At 38.0% G+C, this 20,299-nt stretch overlaps 2 protein-coding genes across 3 annotated transcripts; one reads left to right on the top strand and one right to left on the bottom strand.

Annotated features, from left to right (window-relative positions):
- Nucleotides 1-399: 399 nt before the first annotated feature.
- On the top strand, nt 400-1,925 carry LOC310733726 (putative G-protein coupled receptor 139; the record flags this gene model as incomplete). Its single annotated transcript, XM_083555132.1, has 2 exons — nt 400-475; nt 1,002-1,925. 2 exons carry the CDS (start codon nt 400-402, stop codon nt 1,910-1,912), a joined length of 987 nt encoding a protein of 328 aa, XP_083411258.1. The 3' UTR covers nt 1,913-1,925.
- Nucleotides 1,926-7,986: 6,061 nt separating this feature from the next.
- Nucleotides 7,987-19,250, bottom strand: eif2d (eukaryotic translation initiation factor 2D). 2 transcript variants are annotated; one of them, XM_083554763.1, is made up of 15 exons: nt 19,029-19,250; nt 17,812-18,002; nt 17,144-17,227; nt 16,954-17,044; nt 16,444-16,551; nt 15,178-15,443; nt 14,632-14,749; nt 14,058-14,103; nt 12,882-12,988; nt 12,506-12,661; nt 11,414-11,503; nt 10,291-10,386; nt 9,855-9,975; nt 8,393-8,567; nt 7,987-8,302 (listed from the first exon to the last, which is right to left on the bottom strand). In XM_083554763.1, exons 1-15 carry the CDS (start codon nt 19,082-19,084, stop codon nt 8,232-8,234), a joined length of 1,776 nt encoding a protein of 591 aa, XP_083410889.1. In that variant the 5' UTR covers nt 19,085-19,250; the 3' UTR covers nt 7,987-8,231. The 2 variants fall into 2 exon arrangements, with proteins under 2 accessions (XP_083410889.1, XP_083410890.1); XM_083554764.1 differs by lacking the exon at nt 19,029-19,250 and adding an exon at nt 18,116-18,412.
- Nucleotides 19,251-20,299: the final 1,049 nt, after the last annotated feature.

Below are 20,299 nucleotides of genomic sequence, written 5' to 3'. Positions count from 1 at the left end.
ATTGCCATCTTCTGGCCATATTCATCAACGATAGTCCAGGCTTGTTTCCTCGGAGAATTAATGGATCTGACTTGTTACACAGGCTGAGACTGGATTGTGTAATATTTCAGAAAATGAAATGTTATAATGTAAAAAAAATTTATGTTAAAAAAAAACTGCACAGTTATATATATTGTCATTACTGTGTCTAAAGAATTAGAAATCAGTGTGAAAACCAAGTGAACTTTATGATTTAATTACGATCTAAGCTCAAATCATCCCCAGCCATGTCAATATTAACAGAACTGATAAACCTCCCACAATATTTCCAGGAACACAGTCATGTGGGCGGGACATCGGTGCCCAACATTTTCTCTGCTCCATGTCTTCTCCAAGTTACAGTGGAGTCAGAGGGAAGAAATGGAGGCACAGGAGCACTGGATGATCCACCTGCAGAGGGTCTACTATCCTACTCTCGCAGCCATCGGAATCCCTTGTGAGTATTCATGTTGATACTCATTTGCACATACAGCATGTACATGTAATATTCTAATAGGATCACTAAGGAGAAAGTGGTGATAATTCCCATGCATACACTATGAGACAAAAAGATAAAAGTCTGTGTGGCATTTTAATCTTGTCCACAGAGGGCTGTGTGTGCTTGCAAGTTTTTACTTTCCTAAATTACCTGTAATCAGTTCATCTTCGTCAATTCTTCGTCATGGCTTTTGCTTTGTTGTGATAAAAAACCTTGCAGCCAAACCAGTGGAAACCTTTGAAACCCTAAAATGATCCTAGATCATTTTTAGTGCTTATCCGTCAATTCATCTTATGATTCATTGATGAATTTCTGACAACATTAAAGCATCATCTACTCAATTCAACATAAAATGCTTTATATTTCCAAAGGCAACTAGACAGGATCCCAGTTAAAAAAAATTACTTTTAAATTATAAATAATGTAGGGTCTGCAAAAATCTTAATGAAAATGATGAATTGTGATCTTTCGCTTTGTCCTGCAGCAAATATTATGTCTTTCGTGATTTTCTGGAGACGTAAATGTATGCTCTCCAAATCGAGCACCTTCTACCTTATAACCATCTCTATAGCTGACACAGCGGTCCTGGTGTTCATCGTAGTGTTGGAGCTCTCTATTAAATACCTCACAGTGGAGCCCTTTTGGTCTCAGGAACCATGGTGCAGCCTGAGGGACATCTTCACCTATGGCGCCTCCAACACTTCTACGTGGCTGGTAGTGGCCTTTACTGCAGAGCGTTTCCTCTCTATTACTACCTACAGTCTCAGGAAGCAGTTCGGCATACCTCATGGTACACTATGGACCATCTGTATTATCTTTGTCCTTGGTCACTTGTTGGCATTGCCCTATTACTGGGCCTATATATCAACATACAGGCAGGATCTCCAGCGCTGGTTTTGTATATATAATCCCAATGCCACCACTCACTACACACTTGCCATGGTGAGCATGCAGACTATCGTCTCACACATTTTGCCATTTGTCATTATCGGGGTTTTAAACGGCCTGACGCTGCGCCAGATCTCCCTCACTAACCGAGTGCACACAATATGCACATCAGGCCAAAAAGTGACGCCGCTGCTACGTTCACGGAAGAGGAAATCCGTGGTGCTTTTGGTGACCTTCTCCATGACTTTCGTGTTGCTGACCATCACACGATCTATCACCCAGATCATCCTGCGCACCAATGGCTGGACGTTGGATCGCGATGACTACAGCCTGAGTATAAACGTTGCGGCGGATCTTGGCACCATGATCAGCCTCAGCAACGCTGCCATTAACATGTACTTGTATGCGTGCACACAGACCAAATTCAGACAGGAAGTTATAACCTGTGTCAAATATATTCTGTGGAGATTTCGCTTGATCACAAATGATCCATCAGGAAACATATGAGGCACTATTTGGAAAGTTGATGGGGTAGAAACACTTATTTTACTATTGGAGTCCAACTCTCTAAAGAAAATACCAACATACAGGCTCTAAGGGTTCACTTGGAGTCACAAACTAAAGAACACAAAGTTGAAAACTGCATATTTTTTCTCAAAAAGTGCAAAATTGTGTGTATAATATGCCAGGTCAATGTCAAATCATTGGTGCTCCCCTGCCCACTCTCCAGGACCTGTACCAAACAAGAACCAGAAACCGTTTCTTTCCCCAGGCAATCAGCCTCATTAACGACTATAATTATATTTCCTGCTCATATCCATTTAGTACTGCACAGAACTGTCAGTCATCACATTATCTGTATATGTTGCACACACTATGGCTACTATATACTGTACAAAGTTTTATAGTAAACTCTCTAATCATACCTGACACACAATACTGTCATTTGCACTACCATGCACTCCCACACTTTATGTACATTACTAATCTGTATCCCTATTTATTACCCACACTGTCTATACTGTCTAACATTGTCTGTATTGTCTTGTATTGTCTGTTTTGTCATGTATAGGTTTTTATTTATGTCTGTACTTTTGAGAGTCACTAACAGCTGGAACCAAATTCCTTGTGTGTGTCAACACACTTGGCCAATAAACCTGATTCTGATTCTGATTTATATTGTTTGTTCACCAGCCTGTATTTTCCTTTTAATGTTCCGAAGTTATTGTAAATATTGCAATTAATGTTCTTTATCCACCTTTTTGTTCGGATCTTACAAAGAACTTGGAAATTGCAATGGTTATGAAGTCAAATGTGCTGGGAATGTAGTCAAATACGTTTCTGAATCGCATGCATTACCGTGTTGCTTGTAAACCTTGATGTTTAAGAAATGACACGTATTTCCGCATCATTTTTCAGTTTCATCAGTACAAAGATGATTTTGCAGGTATAACAATATAAATTCCATGAATGAATATTCACTTGGTAATTGTTTCATGTTTTATTGATTTAGCAAGCAAAGATTTTTTCTTTTATGTTCAGTTTTAATAAAAGACACATTTTTAAAAACATCTCAAAACATGTTCTGTGTGTTTCTGTTAACCTTCAGTCAGTAAGCTAGAAAGAGTGTAAGTGTCAATATTGAAAAAAAAAATCAGTTTTACAAATGAAAGATTAGTTTATTTCCTTTCTAAAATAAGATCTAAGTAAGCTATAGAACATGTCAGAACAGATTGTAACAGCAACATAATCAATATCAGAGGGGGTGACAGATACAGTTATTAAGCCCCTCATTAAAAAACCTAATCTGGATCCAAACACGCTATCGAATTACAGACCAATTTCAAATCTCCCATTTATGTCTAAGATTTTAGAAAAGATTGTCGCTGCTCAGTTATGTAACCACTTGCAGGAGAACAATATCTTTGAAGAGTTTCAGTCAGGTTTTAGGCCCCATCATAGCACAGAAACTGCTCTAGTTAAAATCACTAATGACCTGTTTTTAGCTTCAGACCAAGGCTACATCTCCCTATTAGTATTACTAGATCTTAGTGCTGCGTTCGACACTATAGATCATGATCTTCTCCTCGATCGCTTACAGAATTACATCGGTATTCAGGGACAGGCATTAAGCTGGTTTAAATCCTACCTGTCAAATCGTTACCATTTCGTAGATTTAAATGGAGAGCTATCCAGGATAATGCTAGTAAATTATGGCGTGCCACAAGGGTCAGTTCTAGGACCCCTGCTTTTCACAATATACATGCTTCCATTAGGAAATATTATTAGAAGGCATGGAATTAGCTTCCATTGTTATGCTGATGATACCCAGCTATATATTTCATCCAAACCAGGCGATACAGCTCAATTAGCTCGCATAACTGAGTGTGTTGAAGAAATAAGAGATTGGATGAACTATAACTTTCTGCTATTAAATTCTGATAAAACTGAGATTTTGCTCATCGGCCCAAAAAATAGTACACAGAAGCTCCAGCATCTCAGCCTGCATTTAGACGGTTGTTCTGTAACTACTAGTTCAACGGTAAAAGACCTGGGAGTTATTTTAGACAGCAACTTATCTTTTAAAAATCACATCAATCAAGTTACAAAAACAGCCTTCTTTCACCTTAGAAATATTTCTAAGCTAAGAAATATCTTATCTATATCTGATGCAGAGAAGCTCGTCCATGCGTTTATGACCTCTAGAATAGACTACTGTAATGCATTACTAGGTGGATGTCCTGCATCATTAATAAACAAGCTTCAGTTAGTTCAGAATGCGGCAGCAAGAGTTCTTACTAGGTCAAGAAAATACGATCATATAACCCCAATCTTATCGTCCCTACATTGGCTTCCTATTAAGTTTCGAATAGACTACAAACTACTGCTACTCACTTATAAAGCACTAAATGGTTTGGCTCCCATGTATCTATCCAGTCTTTTAACACGCTACAATCCGTCACGCTCCCTGAGATCTCAAAACTCTGGGCTTCTAGTAGTTCCTAGAATAGCAAAGTCCACTAAAGGCGGTAGAGCATTTTCACATTTAGCTCCTAAACTCTGGAATAGTCTTCCTGACAGTGTTCGGGGTTCAGATACACTCTCCCAGTTTAAGTGTAGATTAAAAACATATCTTTTTAGCAAAGCCTACACACAACACACATCACACACATCACATCACAACCTTGTGCTCCAGAATATATGATCACATGCACATTATCAACTTGTGCTGTTAATATCATGAACAGCAGCTACGCTAATTCCTCTCCACTGCTTCTCTTTCTCTCCCCATCCCGAGGCATCCTGAGGTTTGGCCAGCTCCAGTCACGTCCCACCTCGTGAAGATTATGGACCTATGGATGATCATGGAGAAGTAGATGCCGAGTGTTTAAAGGCCCTGGCATGGAGAAGCTGATGCTGGATCTATGATGATCACAAATTGTTCTGTATTGTTGAAAGATTTATGACCAAACTCTTGATGTCACCCATATGAGGATGGGTTCCCCTTTGAGTCTGGTTCCTCTCAAGGTTTCTTCCTCATATCATCTAAGGGAGTTTTTCCTTGCCACTGTCGCCACGGCTTGCTCATCAGGGACAAACGCACACCATTCACCTTCACTGTTGTTTTCTGTAAAGCTGCTTTGAGACAATGTCTGTTGTGAAAAGCGCTGTACAAATAAACTTGACTTGACGACTTGACAGTCATTAACCTGAAATTGATTGAGGTTTCTCTGAATGTCTTTATTCCTCTAAAACCAAAATATATTGACTGACATTTTCAAATGTTAATATATTTCTTAATATGTTTCTTACAGTATGTTGCTGAGAATCTAAAAAGTTCTGACTCCTTAAATGTTAAATGACCATCTTCTTAGTGAACTTCACAAGATCAATGTGTCCGTGTGAATATCTGTAATGAAGTGAGTGCATTAATATAAACCTGTGATTATTGCCAGAGTGATTGTCAGAGCTTCGAGCTTCATTTATAGAAAAATGTACAAATTGTTCCAGATTCCAGGATTCAACAGTGTTGTGGCGTAAATATCCTCTAATGACTTTGATGCCAGTCCATTCTTCATATCAGATTTGGACAAAGAGATGCTCGTTTCAAAAATATTTTTTTCTCCTCTCCTATTTTTCTGTTGTTTGCTTCGTGTTTAAGACATCTCATTTGCAACGATTTTTCATTTAGATATATTATATAATATACATACTTTTATACTTTGTAAACATTCTACAGACTAAAGCATGTTGAAACCAAACTGGTGCCAGTAATTCACTTTATTGGTTTCCAGAATGTACACATTTAGAATTCATTTTGAGCTCACCTTTAAGAACTTTCAAACTGGCATAAAACTGAATCAGTGTCTGGTCATGTTGATTCAATCCTCCTCCACCTACTTTTCACAGGTTTATTCCTCACAGTCAGTTGGAACACCATAAAACCACCCTTAATATTGCCTTTGTGCAAATATGCTGCATCTATGAGGCGTTTATATTGTTTGGGAGTGTTGCTATGTTTGCATTTGAAATTTAATATCCTTGAAAAACATACTTATGCGGTCCAAAAACAAGTCCGTCCAACAACACAGCTCGAGCCAAATAGGCATTCAATATCCGTAGCGCATCGCCAGAATAATAAAGGTTGTTATGCAATGAAAATTATAATAAACCATTATAACACACACAGGTTTTTTTTCTCTCTCCCATGTTTATATGATAAGTTAACTACATTCGGGATTATGAAACCCAGTTATACAATGTGTGTATTTCACTCTGCACGGCCAAAAACACCCATAACTGCTTGTTCGCATTAGACAGTACATATTTCAGAACATTTTTGTTTTCAGAAGTATTGCTTCAACATGCTTTAGAGTCAGAAGTGATGGATTGTAATTATACAGTGCACAGCTTTAAACTGGTGGTTAAGAGTGAAAGCAGGCTGGACTCTAGTTTTCTCTCTTTTTTTACTTATATAATACCAAAGTAATATTTCTTGATCATGACAGCTGCGTAAATTATGCAGTTTTCTTAGTAGGGATGGGTGATGCCACTTATCTTCATTTTGATTGGTGGGAAAAAAAACACCCTTCTTTCCAGATAGATCGATCAAGATTTACTGTGCGTGTCCAGACAGCTCTTTCAGTACTCATTAGCATTATGAAAAGGTTAGATTTAATCTTGTTAGCTTATTCTTCATCAGAGGCTAATTCATGCTGCTGTGCTGAAGACTTTTGGCATTAAGAACCATTTGAGGCCTCTGATCAGGCAAAACATTTTAACCACCTGCCAATATTGTGTTGGTCCCCTTTTTGCTGAAAAAACAGTTGTGACCCATCGAGCATTAACAGCATTAACATCTTCAGCAATTTGAGCTACAGGAGCTCGTCTATTTGATACAACACGAACCAGCCTTTGCATCAATGAGCCTTTGCCGCCCATGAACCTGTCACTGGTTCACCTCTGTTCCTTCCTTGGAGCACTTTTGATAGATACTGACCACTGCATACCAGGAACATCCCACAAGAGCTGCAGTTTTGGAGATTCTCTGACCCAGTCTTCTAGCCAACACAACTTGCTCAAATCCTTACGTTTGCCTATTAGTTCTGCTTCTATAACGTCAACTGTTCACTTGCTGCCTACTTTATCTCACTCACTAACCATGATGAAGAGATAATCAGTGTCATTTACGTCACTGCTCATAATGTTATAATAACGTTATGCCTGATCGGCGTATATCCCACCCTGGAGGAGAAACCCAGATCACCCTGCTACATTACAGCACGAACTGTGTTCAAATTACATTTATTTTATTTTTTTTCCACACACCTTTACAACTTGAAGTGCTTCGATGTCTTTACCAATAAATACATTTTCATGATGGTTTATTAGGTCACAAACTGAAAGTACCATCGTTCTCAAAACTCTGTCTGTTAAATTGCATTTAATTCTGTTATTTTAGATATTTATGGAAGAGGTAAATCTTTAGACATCGTTCAAAGACTGCTAGTGACTCCGGCTGCTCGAACATCAAGTGGTAGACAATTTTACCAGCCGGTGATAGAATAGAGAAGAGTCTTGAAGCATGCCTCACTTTTGCCCTGAGAGATAGCAGGACCAAATAGCAAACATAATAAGAAAATGTCCCATAAATGCAACCGATCAAATTCAATTCACTGATAAAAAAAAAAAAAAAAAAAAAAACGTGTGCTTTATATCTTTAAAAGCCCATTTTAGCTTTAGATTTCTGTTTTGTGCAGCCAGGAATATGACTTGAGGTGAAAACCCTAAACTCTGATGTCTGAGGTTATTTTAATAGCAATGAGTGTGAATGCTAGAAACTATTGAGTAGAAATCCTAGCAGATTTTTCTAATAATTTATCCAACTCATCTAACACCAAAACCATGCCTTGAACCATGAACGCTTGACTTGTTTCTCCATGATTGTATTTAGTTTGCTAAAAAATGGCGGACAGGATGGAAATCAAATAGGAAATAAAAAAGGGAGATAAGCATATTTGTTTAGAACTTGCCAAGTTTACTTATAAATAATAATTGAAAAAACTCGGACAGAAAAAGACTTCTGAAATGGTATGGTTTTATAGCATTATGGTTACATTACATAAAAAGAATGTGTATCATCTTCTGGCTTTATGTACTTCACATTTTTATGTACCCCATTTATCAAAATAATCTTGAAAGCTGATTTTCTTCTAATATTTGATTTCATTGTGCCGGTGGAGTAGTCTAGGTGTAGTACACAAGTGATGTCCAGCAGTTCATGTCTATGTTTTAGCATTGTACAGTCGGTAGTGTAAGGCACGTGCTATTTCTTCTTGCCTGCTTTCGGAGCTTTATCCAAACCCTGGATGTATTTGCGAGGGATCTGATATTGCTCTGAAACAAATCACGACAGACAATAAGCAATAAGCAGAAATGGGAGAAAATAAACGGATCCGTGTGGTTGTACGTTAAGCCGAGCTTTACCTAGTAACAGTTTGCCGATGTGATGCACCTGGTTGCCCTGAATCTGTACAAGCTGCCGGTCTTTGGCTCCAGGGACATCGTGGAGGACGGAACTGGCCTGGACTACATGTTGCAGGGTGTCTGCTACCACAGCTGGCTCTATCCCAAAACCCTCCAAGTTCTTTATTGTTGTCACCTGAACACACATGCAGAATTCGGGGCAGGGGGACACGCTTGCACCATAAATACTACAAAGACTTCAACAGCTTGAAAAGTCTGAGTCCTCTATCACAAACTAGCAAATAACAACATTAAATTAAAAATAATTCTTCATTTAAATAAATCTTTATTTATATTAATTACTCAATGAAGAACTAATAAGTCCATATATGACTGGAAACGTCAAGTGTCCCAATACTCTATAAAATATAATATGTATGTGTTTAATGTATGCATATACAGGAGCACAAAGTGAGCACCATGAAGATATGGTTTAAATGGGTTGGAGTAGATTTTGAGTGGTATGCTCCTGCTACTGTCCTCAACCTTGAACCATGATGAATTGCAGTGGAGGACGAAGTACACAAACCATGTACTTGAGTAAAAGTAGAGATACAGTAGGTAAAATATGACTCCAGTAAAAAGTGCTTCCTTTAAACTTTCACTTGAGGAAAAATACAAAATTATTTGCCTTCAAATGTACTTAAGTATCCCGAGTACTATGATTTATTACGGTTATAATGTCCTATAACTCGACTTAACGACAATCTCTTAATAGAATGAGATTATTGAGAAAAATAAAGATATCTATTAAAATGATCTGGAACCCAAAACCTTCTTTTCAACCACTTCAAAAACATTGTGCAAATGAGGCCACGGGTGTTGTGGCGTGTTCGAGTCAGGAGTTTCTTCAATCATTTATTCCTCTCAAAATGTTGAATTTTGAACCGACACCGAACTGGATGTTGGTGATACGTAGAAACCACCAAACGCCAATTAAAAACTTCAGAACATAGCGTGCGCTCGACCCTGATGGTTTGCTGCCTGTTTTTATCCACTCAAATAAGAAGGAATGTAGTTGAGTAAAAAAGACATTTGACTTTGAAATGTAGTAAAGATACAAAAATACTTCAGTAAAGTACAGATACACAAAAAAGCTACTTAAGTACATTTCAATTGCATTTCATTCATTACTCTTCACCACTGAGGACCATGAATGCTGACTGCACCCCAGGCCTCCTCACCCTACATCAGTACCTGACTTTATTAACACCCTTTTAACTGAATGAGTACAAATCTCCACATTCACACTCCAAAATCTTGTGGAACATCTTCCCAAAAGAGTGGAGGCCAACATAACAGCAAATGGGAACTAAATGTGGGTTTGGATGTCCCAAAAGCACATACCAATCTTATGGTCACGTGTCCACTAACTTTTGTACATTTGGTGTACATCTAAACTGTTAATCAGTCAGACCCATACCTTCTTGTTAGAGCCTCTGGAGGCTACACTGATATCGATGGGGTCCACCTGCCCTTTCCTGACCACAGGAACCTGGCCTGGAAACTGCAGCTGATGGCAGGACTGCATCCTGCTCAGAGTCCTGAAAACACAGCCATATGTCATCAAAAAAATAAATAAAAAAACACCACCACCACTCTTTTTACACTAAAGCTAGACAATGCACTCTACTCCGTCTGAATATTACAGATGTTCTTTTAATAATAAAGTCCAAGTCATTCCTACATTTTGGATCCACATGCTTGACACAGATGCTCATAAATGCTCATAAAATGTAATTGCATTTTTTAATTGTCCACATGCCGAGTTCACCACGACGCAGGACTCGGGATCAATAAACAGACCTGTACGTAAGCATTACAGCATTACAGAAAGAAGAACAGTAAAGGGGGTTTACCGGCTGAAGAGATCGTCCCATTTTAACGTCCCGACCTCCTGATACTCCGATTTTTCCAGTAAGCAGTCGCACAGCACGGGACTAATGTTCACATAACTGCCCAATACAGAGAACAACACAAAGAACAAAAGGCACCAATGTATCATGTGGCCATTTCTGTATATAATGTAAAACATTAAGTTTTTTGTATTTACCGGTTATCAAGTAAACTTTTACAATATGGCAAGTTTGTTGCCACCTGACCACAAGATTTGCATGTGCTTTTTTGAACATATGCATTCCACATTTATTCCTCATCCAATATAAAACCCTTCACTCTTCGAGGATGATGTGCAACATTTTTGCACATTTAGAGCCACAAGCATGTTCAATACGTACGGTAAGGAGGCCTGGGGCATTGTCATGCTTAAACAGGTTTGGGTCTCCTAGTTCAAGTGAAGGGAAAATTTTAAGCTACCGCATCCACAGGCATCCTATAGAATTGTGTGCCTCCAACTTTGTAGCAAGAGTTTGGGAAAGAACCTATACATATGGCTTGGAAAGTCAAGTGCCCCAATACTTTTGCCAATTATAGTGTATATAGTATAAATCGAACGAGAACACATATTTGATTATTTTTGCCAGCTAGTTTATTTTAATAACGTGCATTAGCAAAGCTACATGTTTCCTTCGAGGGAGTTGGGTTGCAAAGCAGAAAAACTGTTTCTGTTTTCGTAAAGCTAGAAATAAAGTCTTATTGGTACCATGGCCATGACAGTTTCTGATGGTCAACACTACATACAGGGTAGGAGCTTATATTTTCGTTGCCTACAGACACTTATTGTCACCCAGTAATAGTTTGCTGCTAGTAACGAAAAGCTGATGGTGAATTTAGGTACCAGATTAAGTTTTTTTGTTAAGGAAAAACAAATTGTTTAATTATTCCATAATCCAGATCATTTCCTTCGCAAGTGACGGACGTTCATCAGCATGGCAACGCATGCTAGACCTACGTTACATAACGTCATTTTGCATACTGCAAAAATATTGTTGCCATTTAAAGAATGCCCTAAAAACAACAAGCAATCAAGAAGCAGATTATATGTTCAGAAGAGAATGGAAATCTCTTGCATCAAAGTAACACCTTTTGTTGATTTCGTGGACCAGCTCATTTCTTTTCACATAATCAGTGATGATGCTCCGGACTTCGCTGGCCTGTAGCACTGCACCCTTTCTGAAAAGGGAAAAAAAAAAAAAAAAAGGAAAAGGTTGCACATAAGCACACCAAGGTGAATATCAGCAACGGAGAGTTCCTGTTTGCTATGGTTACAGATTCTACATAATAATCATGATATTAAAGAGGGCTTTTCCATGATTTGTAGCTCATGGGGTAAACTATGAAGTGTGTATTTTGACAAACTGTCTTCCCTGGAATTCTTTGACTGTTTTAGGAAAGGTTTAATGATACGAGTCGAATCTGGTGAAGACTGGATGAAATTAGCAAGGAGAATTATTAAGGATGACCAAAAAAAATTTATTAGGTGCATATTGGCATCATAGGGTGTGCTGAACTCGTCCTCTGCACAGAGAATACAGAGATGCCTGGTTTTTAAATATTGCACAGTAGTTAAGAGAATACAATTTCTTCCATTTTAGGCCTTAATTTGGCCTGATGGTGGCAGCACTTGACCCAAATTTCACCAGAATGGTAACAATTTAATGTGCCAAATTTAACAACCTTTGCTTTGGTTCTATGGGATGTCATAGACACAATAAACAGAAGAAGAAAAAAAAAGAACAAAAACAAGAAATTGTTATGACAGGGTAGCTACACACCATTGGTGCTTGGCCCCCTAATAAAAATACTACTACTAAAATAACATCACAGTGTGTCTGGCAGTAGCAATCATGGCTGCTGTTAGCAAGATATAAGAGTCCTTACTACCTGGAGTGCTTTACAAATTTGTCATTACAACAGTCTCACATTAGTGAATATACTAAGGGCTGTCATGTGGGTGAAATTTGCAGAAGACAAAACATGCTTGAGAAGAACCATTGCTTATTGAATCATTCTAATGCTAAAATCATATTATAATTTGCCATTTCACAGAAAAGCCTGTTTAAATCTGGGACGGTTTTGCTTTGGGGCATGTACAATTTTAGGATTGTCATCAGAAAGGTTAATAACTATTCCTGCATGCATGAACTAACAAGCCAACTTGATCTAGGTGCTCACTTTTTCTTTGCGTCCTGGAACAGGGGCTCTAGGCGTGAGGTGACCGCGTAAAGCAGGGTGATTTCAGGGGGTTTGTAGACCACCTCACAGCTCACTCTATCCTCAGCACAGTCCTCTGGGGGCTCCCAGTCCTCAGGGATGCAGAAGGAACACAATCTGAAATAAAATCACTGGACTGACTTCACTGGATATTCAGTAGACGGTTCAACTTAATGCAACACACATCCAACAAAATCTGAATTAGAATCTACATGATATACCAATCAACATATTGCATCTGGCACATATTATCCTTATTAATATTAATGCTACACACTGTGATATAACACACAGAGATACACTACTGATTTAAAGCAAGTGTACTGACTGTACATACTCAGGGTTCCTCCAGTCGACCTCTACAATGCTGTCCACTCCTTTACTGAGCTCCTTAACCCGAACCAGACTGTACTCCTTTTGCATAGACTGCAGGAACTTTGAGAGCTAGGAATTATAAAGAAAGAAAGTGTGTAAGTATGAGAAAGAGAGAAAATTAGAGAGAAAGAAAGAAGGTGTGATAGATAGAGAGAAAATGAGAGAAAGGGAGTGTGTGAAAGACAGAGAGTTAAAGTGAGAAAGAGAGAAACATGTTGAGAATGATAGACAAAAAGAAATGGAGAAAAAAATGTGTGTGTGTGTGTGTGAGAGAGAGAGAGAGAGAGAGAGAGAGAGAGAGAGAGAGAGAGAGAGAGAGAGAGAGAGAGAGAGAGAACATATAAAAGATAGGGAAAAGGTGAGCTAAAAAGAGTTTGTGTGAAAGACATAGATAAAGTATAAAAGATAGAAAGAGAGAGAGAGAGAGAGAGAGAGAGAGAGAGAGAGAGAGAGAGAGAAAGAGAAAGAGAAAGAGAGAGAGAGAGAGAATAAAAGAGAAAAAGAGAAGTGTCAAAGATAGAGAATAGGTTGTATGAAAGACATAGATAAAGTGAGAGAGCGAGAGCGAGAGAGAGAGAGAGAGAGAGAGAGAGAGAGAGAGAGAAATGAGAGAATGTGTGTGTGTGTGAGAGAGAGAGAGAGAGAGAGAGAGAGAGAGAGAGAGAGAGAGAGAGAGAGAGAGAGAGAGAGAGAGAGAAAGTGTGAGAGGCGGAAGAGAAGAGAGAGAGAAAGTGTGTGAGAGAAAGTGTGAAAGAGAAAAAAATGAGAGATAAAGAGAAAAAGTGTAAAGGATAGAGAAAAGGTGAGAGAAAAGGATTGTGTGTGAAAGACACAGATGACATGTAAAAGAATGAGAGGGGAGGAAGGGGAGAAAGATTGAGAGTTAAAGAATGATAGTGTAAGAGAGAGAACGTTTGAGAGATGGAGGAAAAGTGAGAGAAAAGGAGTGTTTGTGAGAGAAAGTGTAAAAGAGGAAAAATTTAGAGAGATAAAGAGAAAAGAAGAGAGATAAAGAATGTGTGAGAAAGAGAGATAGATAAAGTGTAAAAGTTAAAGAGTGAGGGGGGTGGTGGAGAAAAAGAGATTGAAAAAATTATTTAAAAAAAAGTTTTCTTTGGTCACATTTACTTTTACGTACCTTCTTATAGCTGGATTTTTTTATGTCCAGATTTTTTCCTTTAGGACTGAAAAACAAGAACAAATACAAGATAAAAAAATGTTAATTAAGAAAACAGTGATAAAAACATACTTGGCATAAAGTAAACAATAATACAACAACAAATAATGAATAGATGATAATACTATGTCCTTATCTAGAATGACTTACATTTTATCTCATTCATACAACTGAGCAGCTATGGGGTTAAGGGCCTTGCTCAGGGGCCCAGGAGTGGCAGCTTGGTGTGGTTGTTATATATGTACGTTTCTGCACTGTGTAATTCCTCCAAGTAAATGGTGTGATAATAACCTCTGGCGTCTGTGTAAATCACAGCAAGGTGTACTTAAAACATACTTATATTTATATATATTTAAACATTTCTAAGTTGCAGATTTTGAAGGCCTCTTCAGTCCCGAGTGCTCCTGTTCTGACTCGCCAACTATGTCAAGAATTTTAGTCAGTCGGAATGGCCTTGTTTGCGTGTCAAAGAGTGAATGATGCAGACCATTTGGGTTGGAGTGGGTTGGAGTGGGAGAAAGAAAATTATTGCTACCAGCATGCGGCCATGTGCTTGCGCAGAAAAGTGCCGGTCAGCAGGGGGAGCTCCGACTTCTTCACTTTACTCTTCAGGGCGTGGAGGAAACACTGAAACAACAGAGAATCCATTTGCTCTGTACAGAAGCAAGAAGAGAAAAAGATGGTCAGTAGTTAAAAAGTAATGTGTGCAGAACGTGAGCAGTAATTTGATGTGTGTTAGGACTGTCCAGGCCAATCTGCTTGATTTGGACTGGGTCTTAATGAGTTTCTCAAGTTTTTTTTTTTTGTTTAGCATCGGGTATGGATATGTGTGAAGCGATGGTTCAAATGTCAAATCTTGTTTGGATTTGGAATTGCAGAATTAAAACAACGTAGAAAAATGTTTTGTCCAAATGAGACATTAACATGAAAGAGGACAAGAGAGGATGGATCATAAACTATACTGACTATAAATTTGGTGAAACATTTCTAAGAAAACATGGCCAGAAGTTGTGAGGCATGCTGTTAAGTAAGAAAGAGATGAATATGAATGATAAACAACAAGCACGCTGTGAGAACTTGCCTTGCAGTGATCGCATGTCTTCCTGCTCTCCATGTACCTCATCTGTCTTCTCCTCTTTCCTACCATCTTGGATGCTGAGATCCTGGAGATTCTGACAGGACGATTCCACTGCCGTCATCCCAGACACGTCGTTCTGTCCTTCACTTTCCTGAGCCAGTTCTTCCGTTTCCTCTTCTCCACTTTCCCCGGCATCCAGATCGGCCTCTGCCTGAACCGAAGGATCGGTGACAGAGATGACTGGAGGAGCAGACTTATCTCCAAAAGCCCTGTAGACAAAATGACAGATGTAGATGAAGGTATAGCAAAGACGGCCTTTTAACCGTCGTTTTTACAATGAAAAATAAGATTTTGTGAGAAAAGTATTAGGGACTTATCCAAAAATTATATGTAGAGAAATGGTATAAAAAGACCGTCTATAGATTCCAGCATGAACAGTACAGTGGAGCTGTCAAAATTAACACCCTAATAAAAAAAATAATACAACTAAACATTTGTTTCACTGGTATGCCAAGTTTCAAATCAAGCACCAAAATCCACCCTGGTGCACACATCCGGCAATTAAAACCGTCCGTGTGGAAACATAGCAAACGTTCCGGTTGGTATCCTGATGATTTACGTCATTTAAAACACCAAAATTACTTTAAAACATTTACAAAAATATTTTTACGGGCTGCCCTGTCATCAAAAAATATAACAGGTACTTACAAATGTGTAAGTAAATAAGTAAGTGTGTAAGTACATTTGCAAAAAAAGGGAATGCAATGGGAACTTGGCATTTCTATGTTCTTCTTTTCTAATAGACATGAACAAGTTCAGTGAAAAACATCTACGACCTTTCAAACATGTCTAGTCTTCATGCTCTATGTTGAGTATGGTTTCACTAACATATTAGAGACATATTACATATTGTGTCACTATAACTGGTGAGTAAATAACACCGATTATCTCTTCATCAAGGCACCTGATAGTGGGTGGAATATATTATGCAGCAAGTGAACATTTTGTCCTCAAAGTTGACGTGTCAGAAGCAGGAAAAATGGGCAAGCGTAAGGATTTGTGTGAGTACAACAAGATCCAAATTGTGACGGCTAGACGACTGGGTCAGAGCATCTCCAAAACTGCAGCTCTTATGGAATGTTCCTGTATCAGTATCTAACAAAAGTGCTCCAAGGAAGGAACAGGGGTAAACCAGCGACAGGGTCATGGCTCATTAATGCATGTAGGGAATTAAATATATGTATATGTATACGTTTGGAAGATTCGTACCACAGCTGGTCCATGTACGTGTGTAACACGTTTACTCCTTTCCCCTTCATCCCACTGGTCCTCATCTCTCTGCTTGACATGGCGGCTGTACCCACCGCTACCGGAGCTCTGTACATCCAAGCAAAGAGTCAAATCTCAAATACAACAGTGTGTAGCATATTTCTCATCTACATAAATGTCACTATTACATTTGAATTTCACAGTTATTGTAGATAACAGTTCCACTTAACTGTGTAGCTGCTTTTTCAGCACATCTTTTTTGCATTAAAAACAGTGTACAGTAAAAAAAAAAAAAAAAAAAAAAACTGTAAAAACAGTATTTTCTTTTCTAACAAAGAGAAAAGTAGAGTGAAAGAAATTCACCCCTTTTCCAAGATTCCGTGAGAAATGACGATGACCCGCACACCAGCAAATCATTGAAAAGAATTTGACTTATTTTTTTACTTTCAATACCTATAAATGCATGTGCACAACTGGTTTATGTTTTCATTTCTTTTTCTTTGTCTTTACCTGTTTGACACGACGTTAACAGCACAGCTGTTCCCTTTGTTTACATCTGGTAGACCTGTAGAGGAAATCACGACTCCTGGCAGCATCAGATCTGTTTGAAATGGAGTAAAAGCGAGTAAGCATGCGCGCACACACACACACACACACACACACATGTATTCACTTATGTTCATTTAATGGAAACACTCACCTGCCCCTCCAGTTAATTTCTGTAGCACTGGAGGCCATGTTGTGAAGGCAGGCAACAGATCAGGATATTGCCAAAGTGTGTACACTGGTAGAAACAAACAAAAAATATGACAATATGTAAAAAATTAATTGGTACACCTCACTTTTCCATTTGATTCAAACTCTTACCACAAAGCTGGAGGCACACGATTGTATGGAATGTCTTTGGATGCATTACATTTTTCCTTCACTTGAACTAGGTGACCCAAACCTGTTCCAGTATGTCCCTGTCTACAAGCCAACTCCATGAATATCTGCTTTATATAGAATCAAATGGAAGATGTTGAGTGACCTGCTATAAAGCTCTGACCTCAACCTTTTGGGATGGAATTGGAAAGCTGACTGCACCCCAGGCCTCCTCGCCGTACATCAGTACCTGACTTTACTAACACCCTTGTGGCTGAATCAGCACGAAACCTCCACAAAATCTAGTGGAACACCTTCCCAAAATAGTGGAGCTTATTATAACAGCAAATGGGGACTAAATGGGAAATGGGAAAAACATACAAATCCTGTTCAGGTGTCCAAAAAACATTTGATCTGAAATACATTTGAAAAAGGCTGCACCTTTTATTATTCTGAACATTATTACAGAGCTATGTGAAATATTTATCAGCTGAGGTAGTATACCTGTAGGATACAAATGTTTCTCCAGCTGGAAGAACAGGGGGTTCCGGTGGAGCACATACAGAGTGACAGCATCTCCTTTGTGTGCATAGATTTTTACAACGTTCAGTTCTTCTTTGTTCGGGACAAGCTCGTTGAGGTCATCGGCAGACAGCGAGGGAAAGGCTGCGGAGACGTCTGCTTTCAGCTTCCTCCTGTCAGACAGACGAGTGATGAAATATTAGTGAAATGAAACCAGTGACTAGATTTTCTTGAAGCCAGCAGGCATTACATAATGTAGTTCCAGCAGCTTTTTTTTCCTACTTACTTATTACTATTGATGATCACAACTGCTTTTAAAGGAAATTAAACTCTGGCAGCTCAAGTCACACGTTCAGACTTCACACAATCCATGTCCAGTTAGAAAAGCAAATTACTTACATCCTGTATATACCCCAAAAAAGACTTTTTTATGCTGATGTAAGATGTTTATTCAATTTGAACATCTCCAGTGTCAGTGCTGTGGACGTGTCAAACAGTGATCAGGACAGATGAGTTTTAGTCTTTTGATTAGATTTTTTTTTTTCCTCACTTATTTCACAAGGAATAAAAAACTAAGCAAAAACTTTGGGGGAATAAACGTTTGTACAAATGTTTGTAAAGATATTTCATAACATGATATGTAACTACAAATGACTCAAGTATGATGGTTAAAGGGTTTATATATATATATATATATATATATATATATATATATATATATATATATATATATATATATATGCCTCAGTGGCTCCATATCTCGTATATCAAATTTATTTTTTGTAAAGCTGAAGTTTTTTAAAAAAAATATTAAATAAGGCACATTGGGATTTCGGTATTAACAACACCAAAGAACACTAAAAAATAAAATAAAATTCTGATAAAATGTTTTATTTTGTTACCAGACAAATATGGTTTTAATATTCAACCAAAACAATGTACATAAACATACTGCAATCAAACCCAACTGAATCAGAAGATAAATACACCATGACAGACAATCTATTGGAAACTGCCAAACACGAGCCGAATCCCAAATCACCTCCATTGAAACTACATGGGTTCGTGCCACACAGCGTTTAAATGCATTCCCATCCCTAGGTAGGGCACCTACACAGTGTACAGTGAGGCAAATACGATTCAACCAATCAGCAGCATTTTGCTAACCAGCTCACCAGCTTTACTAGTTAGTTACAAACCTGTCGGATCCTTTGATAACAGTATTGGATTTCACACGAAACGCTTTGGTAAACATCCTTCTGTATATTTTACTTGTAACAGCCAGTCAAATAAATACTATAATCTACTGCCTGAGGTGTACTTGTGATATCTTGGGCCAAACATGCTACATTTCATTAGCCGACCACTGCAAAAGCGTGTGGTTGCAACGAAAAATATGTCCGTGGGGAAACATTGTCCAGCATTACAACTGACCTCTCAACACGCGCATAAATAAATTCCTACGGCTCGATCTGTTATACGCATGTATTATTGCGTCTGACTGCATATTTGAAACAAACTAAACACCCAATTTTGGTTGATAATAAACTAATAAAATAATACAACGTGTTATTTTCATATGCACCGTGGAGGGTTGATAAATGTGGAACAATTATTTTGAACAGACTGTCAGTCACGTGATGTTTCATGACCTGTTCCCAATGTTTAGAGCATGCAAAACTGCCAGCCAAAGCCCCTAAATATTACAATATTGTTTTGTCATGATTATTATTATTAGAATTGTAAATAAAATTATTATTATTATTAAAACCATAATGTCATTATTTAAAAAAAATTGCAGCCAGAAACAGAAATCTGGGGGAAAAGTGTAGCTGCAGTCTCACCAAAACTGGATTATTACAGATTGCAAGAAAAACAACATACTTCCCAATCTTCAACCGTCCATGTAAACCTGTGCTCCTTGTTGCCTCAGGTTTCTGTTCTTCACTGAAGAAGGACAGTCTTCTGCCCATCCACACCACACTGTAGTTTTATTGTTTTGTGGGATATGAGATGCATTTTTGCTCACAACGATTGTGAAGAAGGATTAATGAATTTACCGTAAAAAATAGATGTTGTGTCAATTTGACGCAGTCTGTCCGTTCTCCCCTGACCTTTTACATAAATATGTTCTTTGCACCCATGGAAAGGTGTATGCACACAGCTAAAACATTCGCAATATAGGAATCTCTGGCTCTGTGTTGACGTGTTGTAACATGTTATGACATATATCTTTAGATTCTCAGTTGATTGTGATTTTTTTTTTGTGTGATTTAAATAAATTTATGAAGTTTTTAATTCGACTGCAACTTCAACTTTTTGTTACATTAATTGGAAAAACCAAAGCCCTCAGTTTTTGAACTGATATGTACAATGGAAATGTTTATATATATATATATATATATATATATATATATATATATATATATATATATATATATATATATATATATATATATAGTACCCTAGT

This window comes from Silurus aristotelis (genome assembly GCF_946808225.1).
Source record: "Silurus aristotelis genome assembly, chromosome: 11".
NCBI lineage: Eukaryota > Metazoa > Chordata > Actinopteri > Siluriformes > Siluridae > Silurus > Silurus aristotelis.
The sequence above is the reverse complement of the archived record's forward strand: the minus strand, read 5'-3'. Positions and strand labels throughout refer to the sequence as shown.

Coding starts and splice junctions, on each gene's coding strand:
- eif2d (XM_083554763.1), bottom strand. CDS start 19,084: ATGTTTACCAAAGCGTTTCGTGTGAAATCCAATACTGTTATCAAAGGA. Junction 17,228..17,811: donor GAAACATTTGTATCCTACAG/GTATACTACCTC, acceptor TGTTTCTACCAG/TGTACACACTTTGGCAATAT. Junction 8,303..8,392: donor CATCGGCAAACTGTTACTAG/GTAAAGCTCGGC, acceptor GATTTGTTTCAG/AGCAATATCAGATCCCTCGC.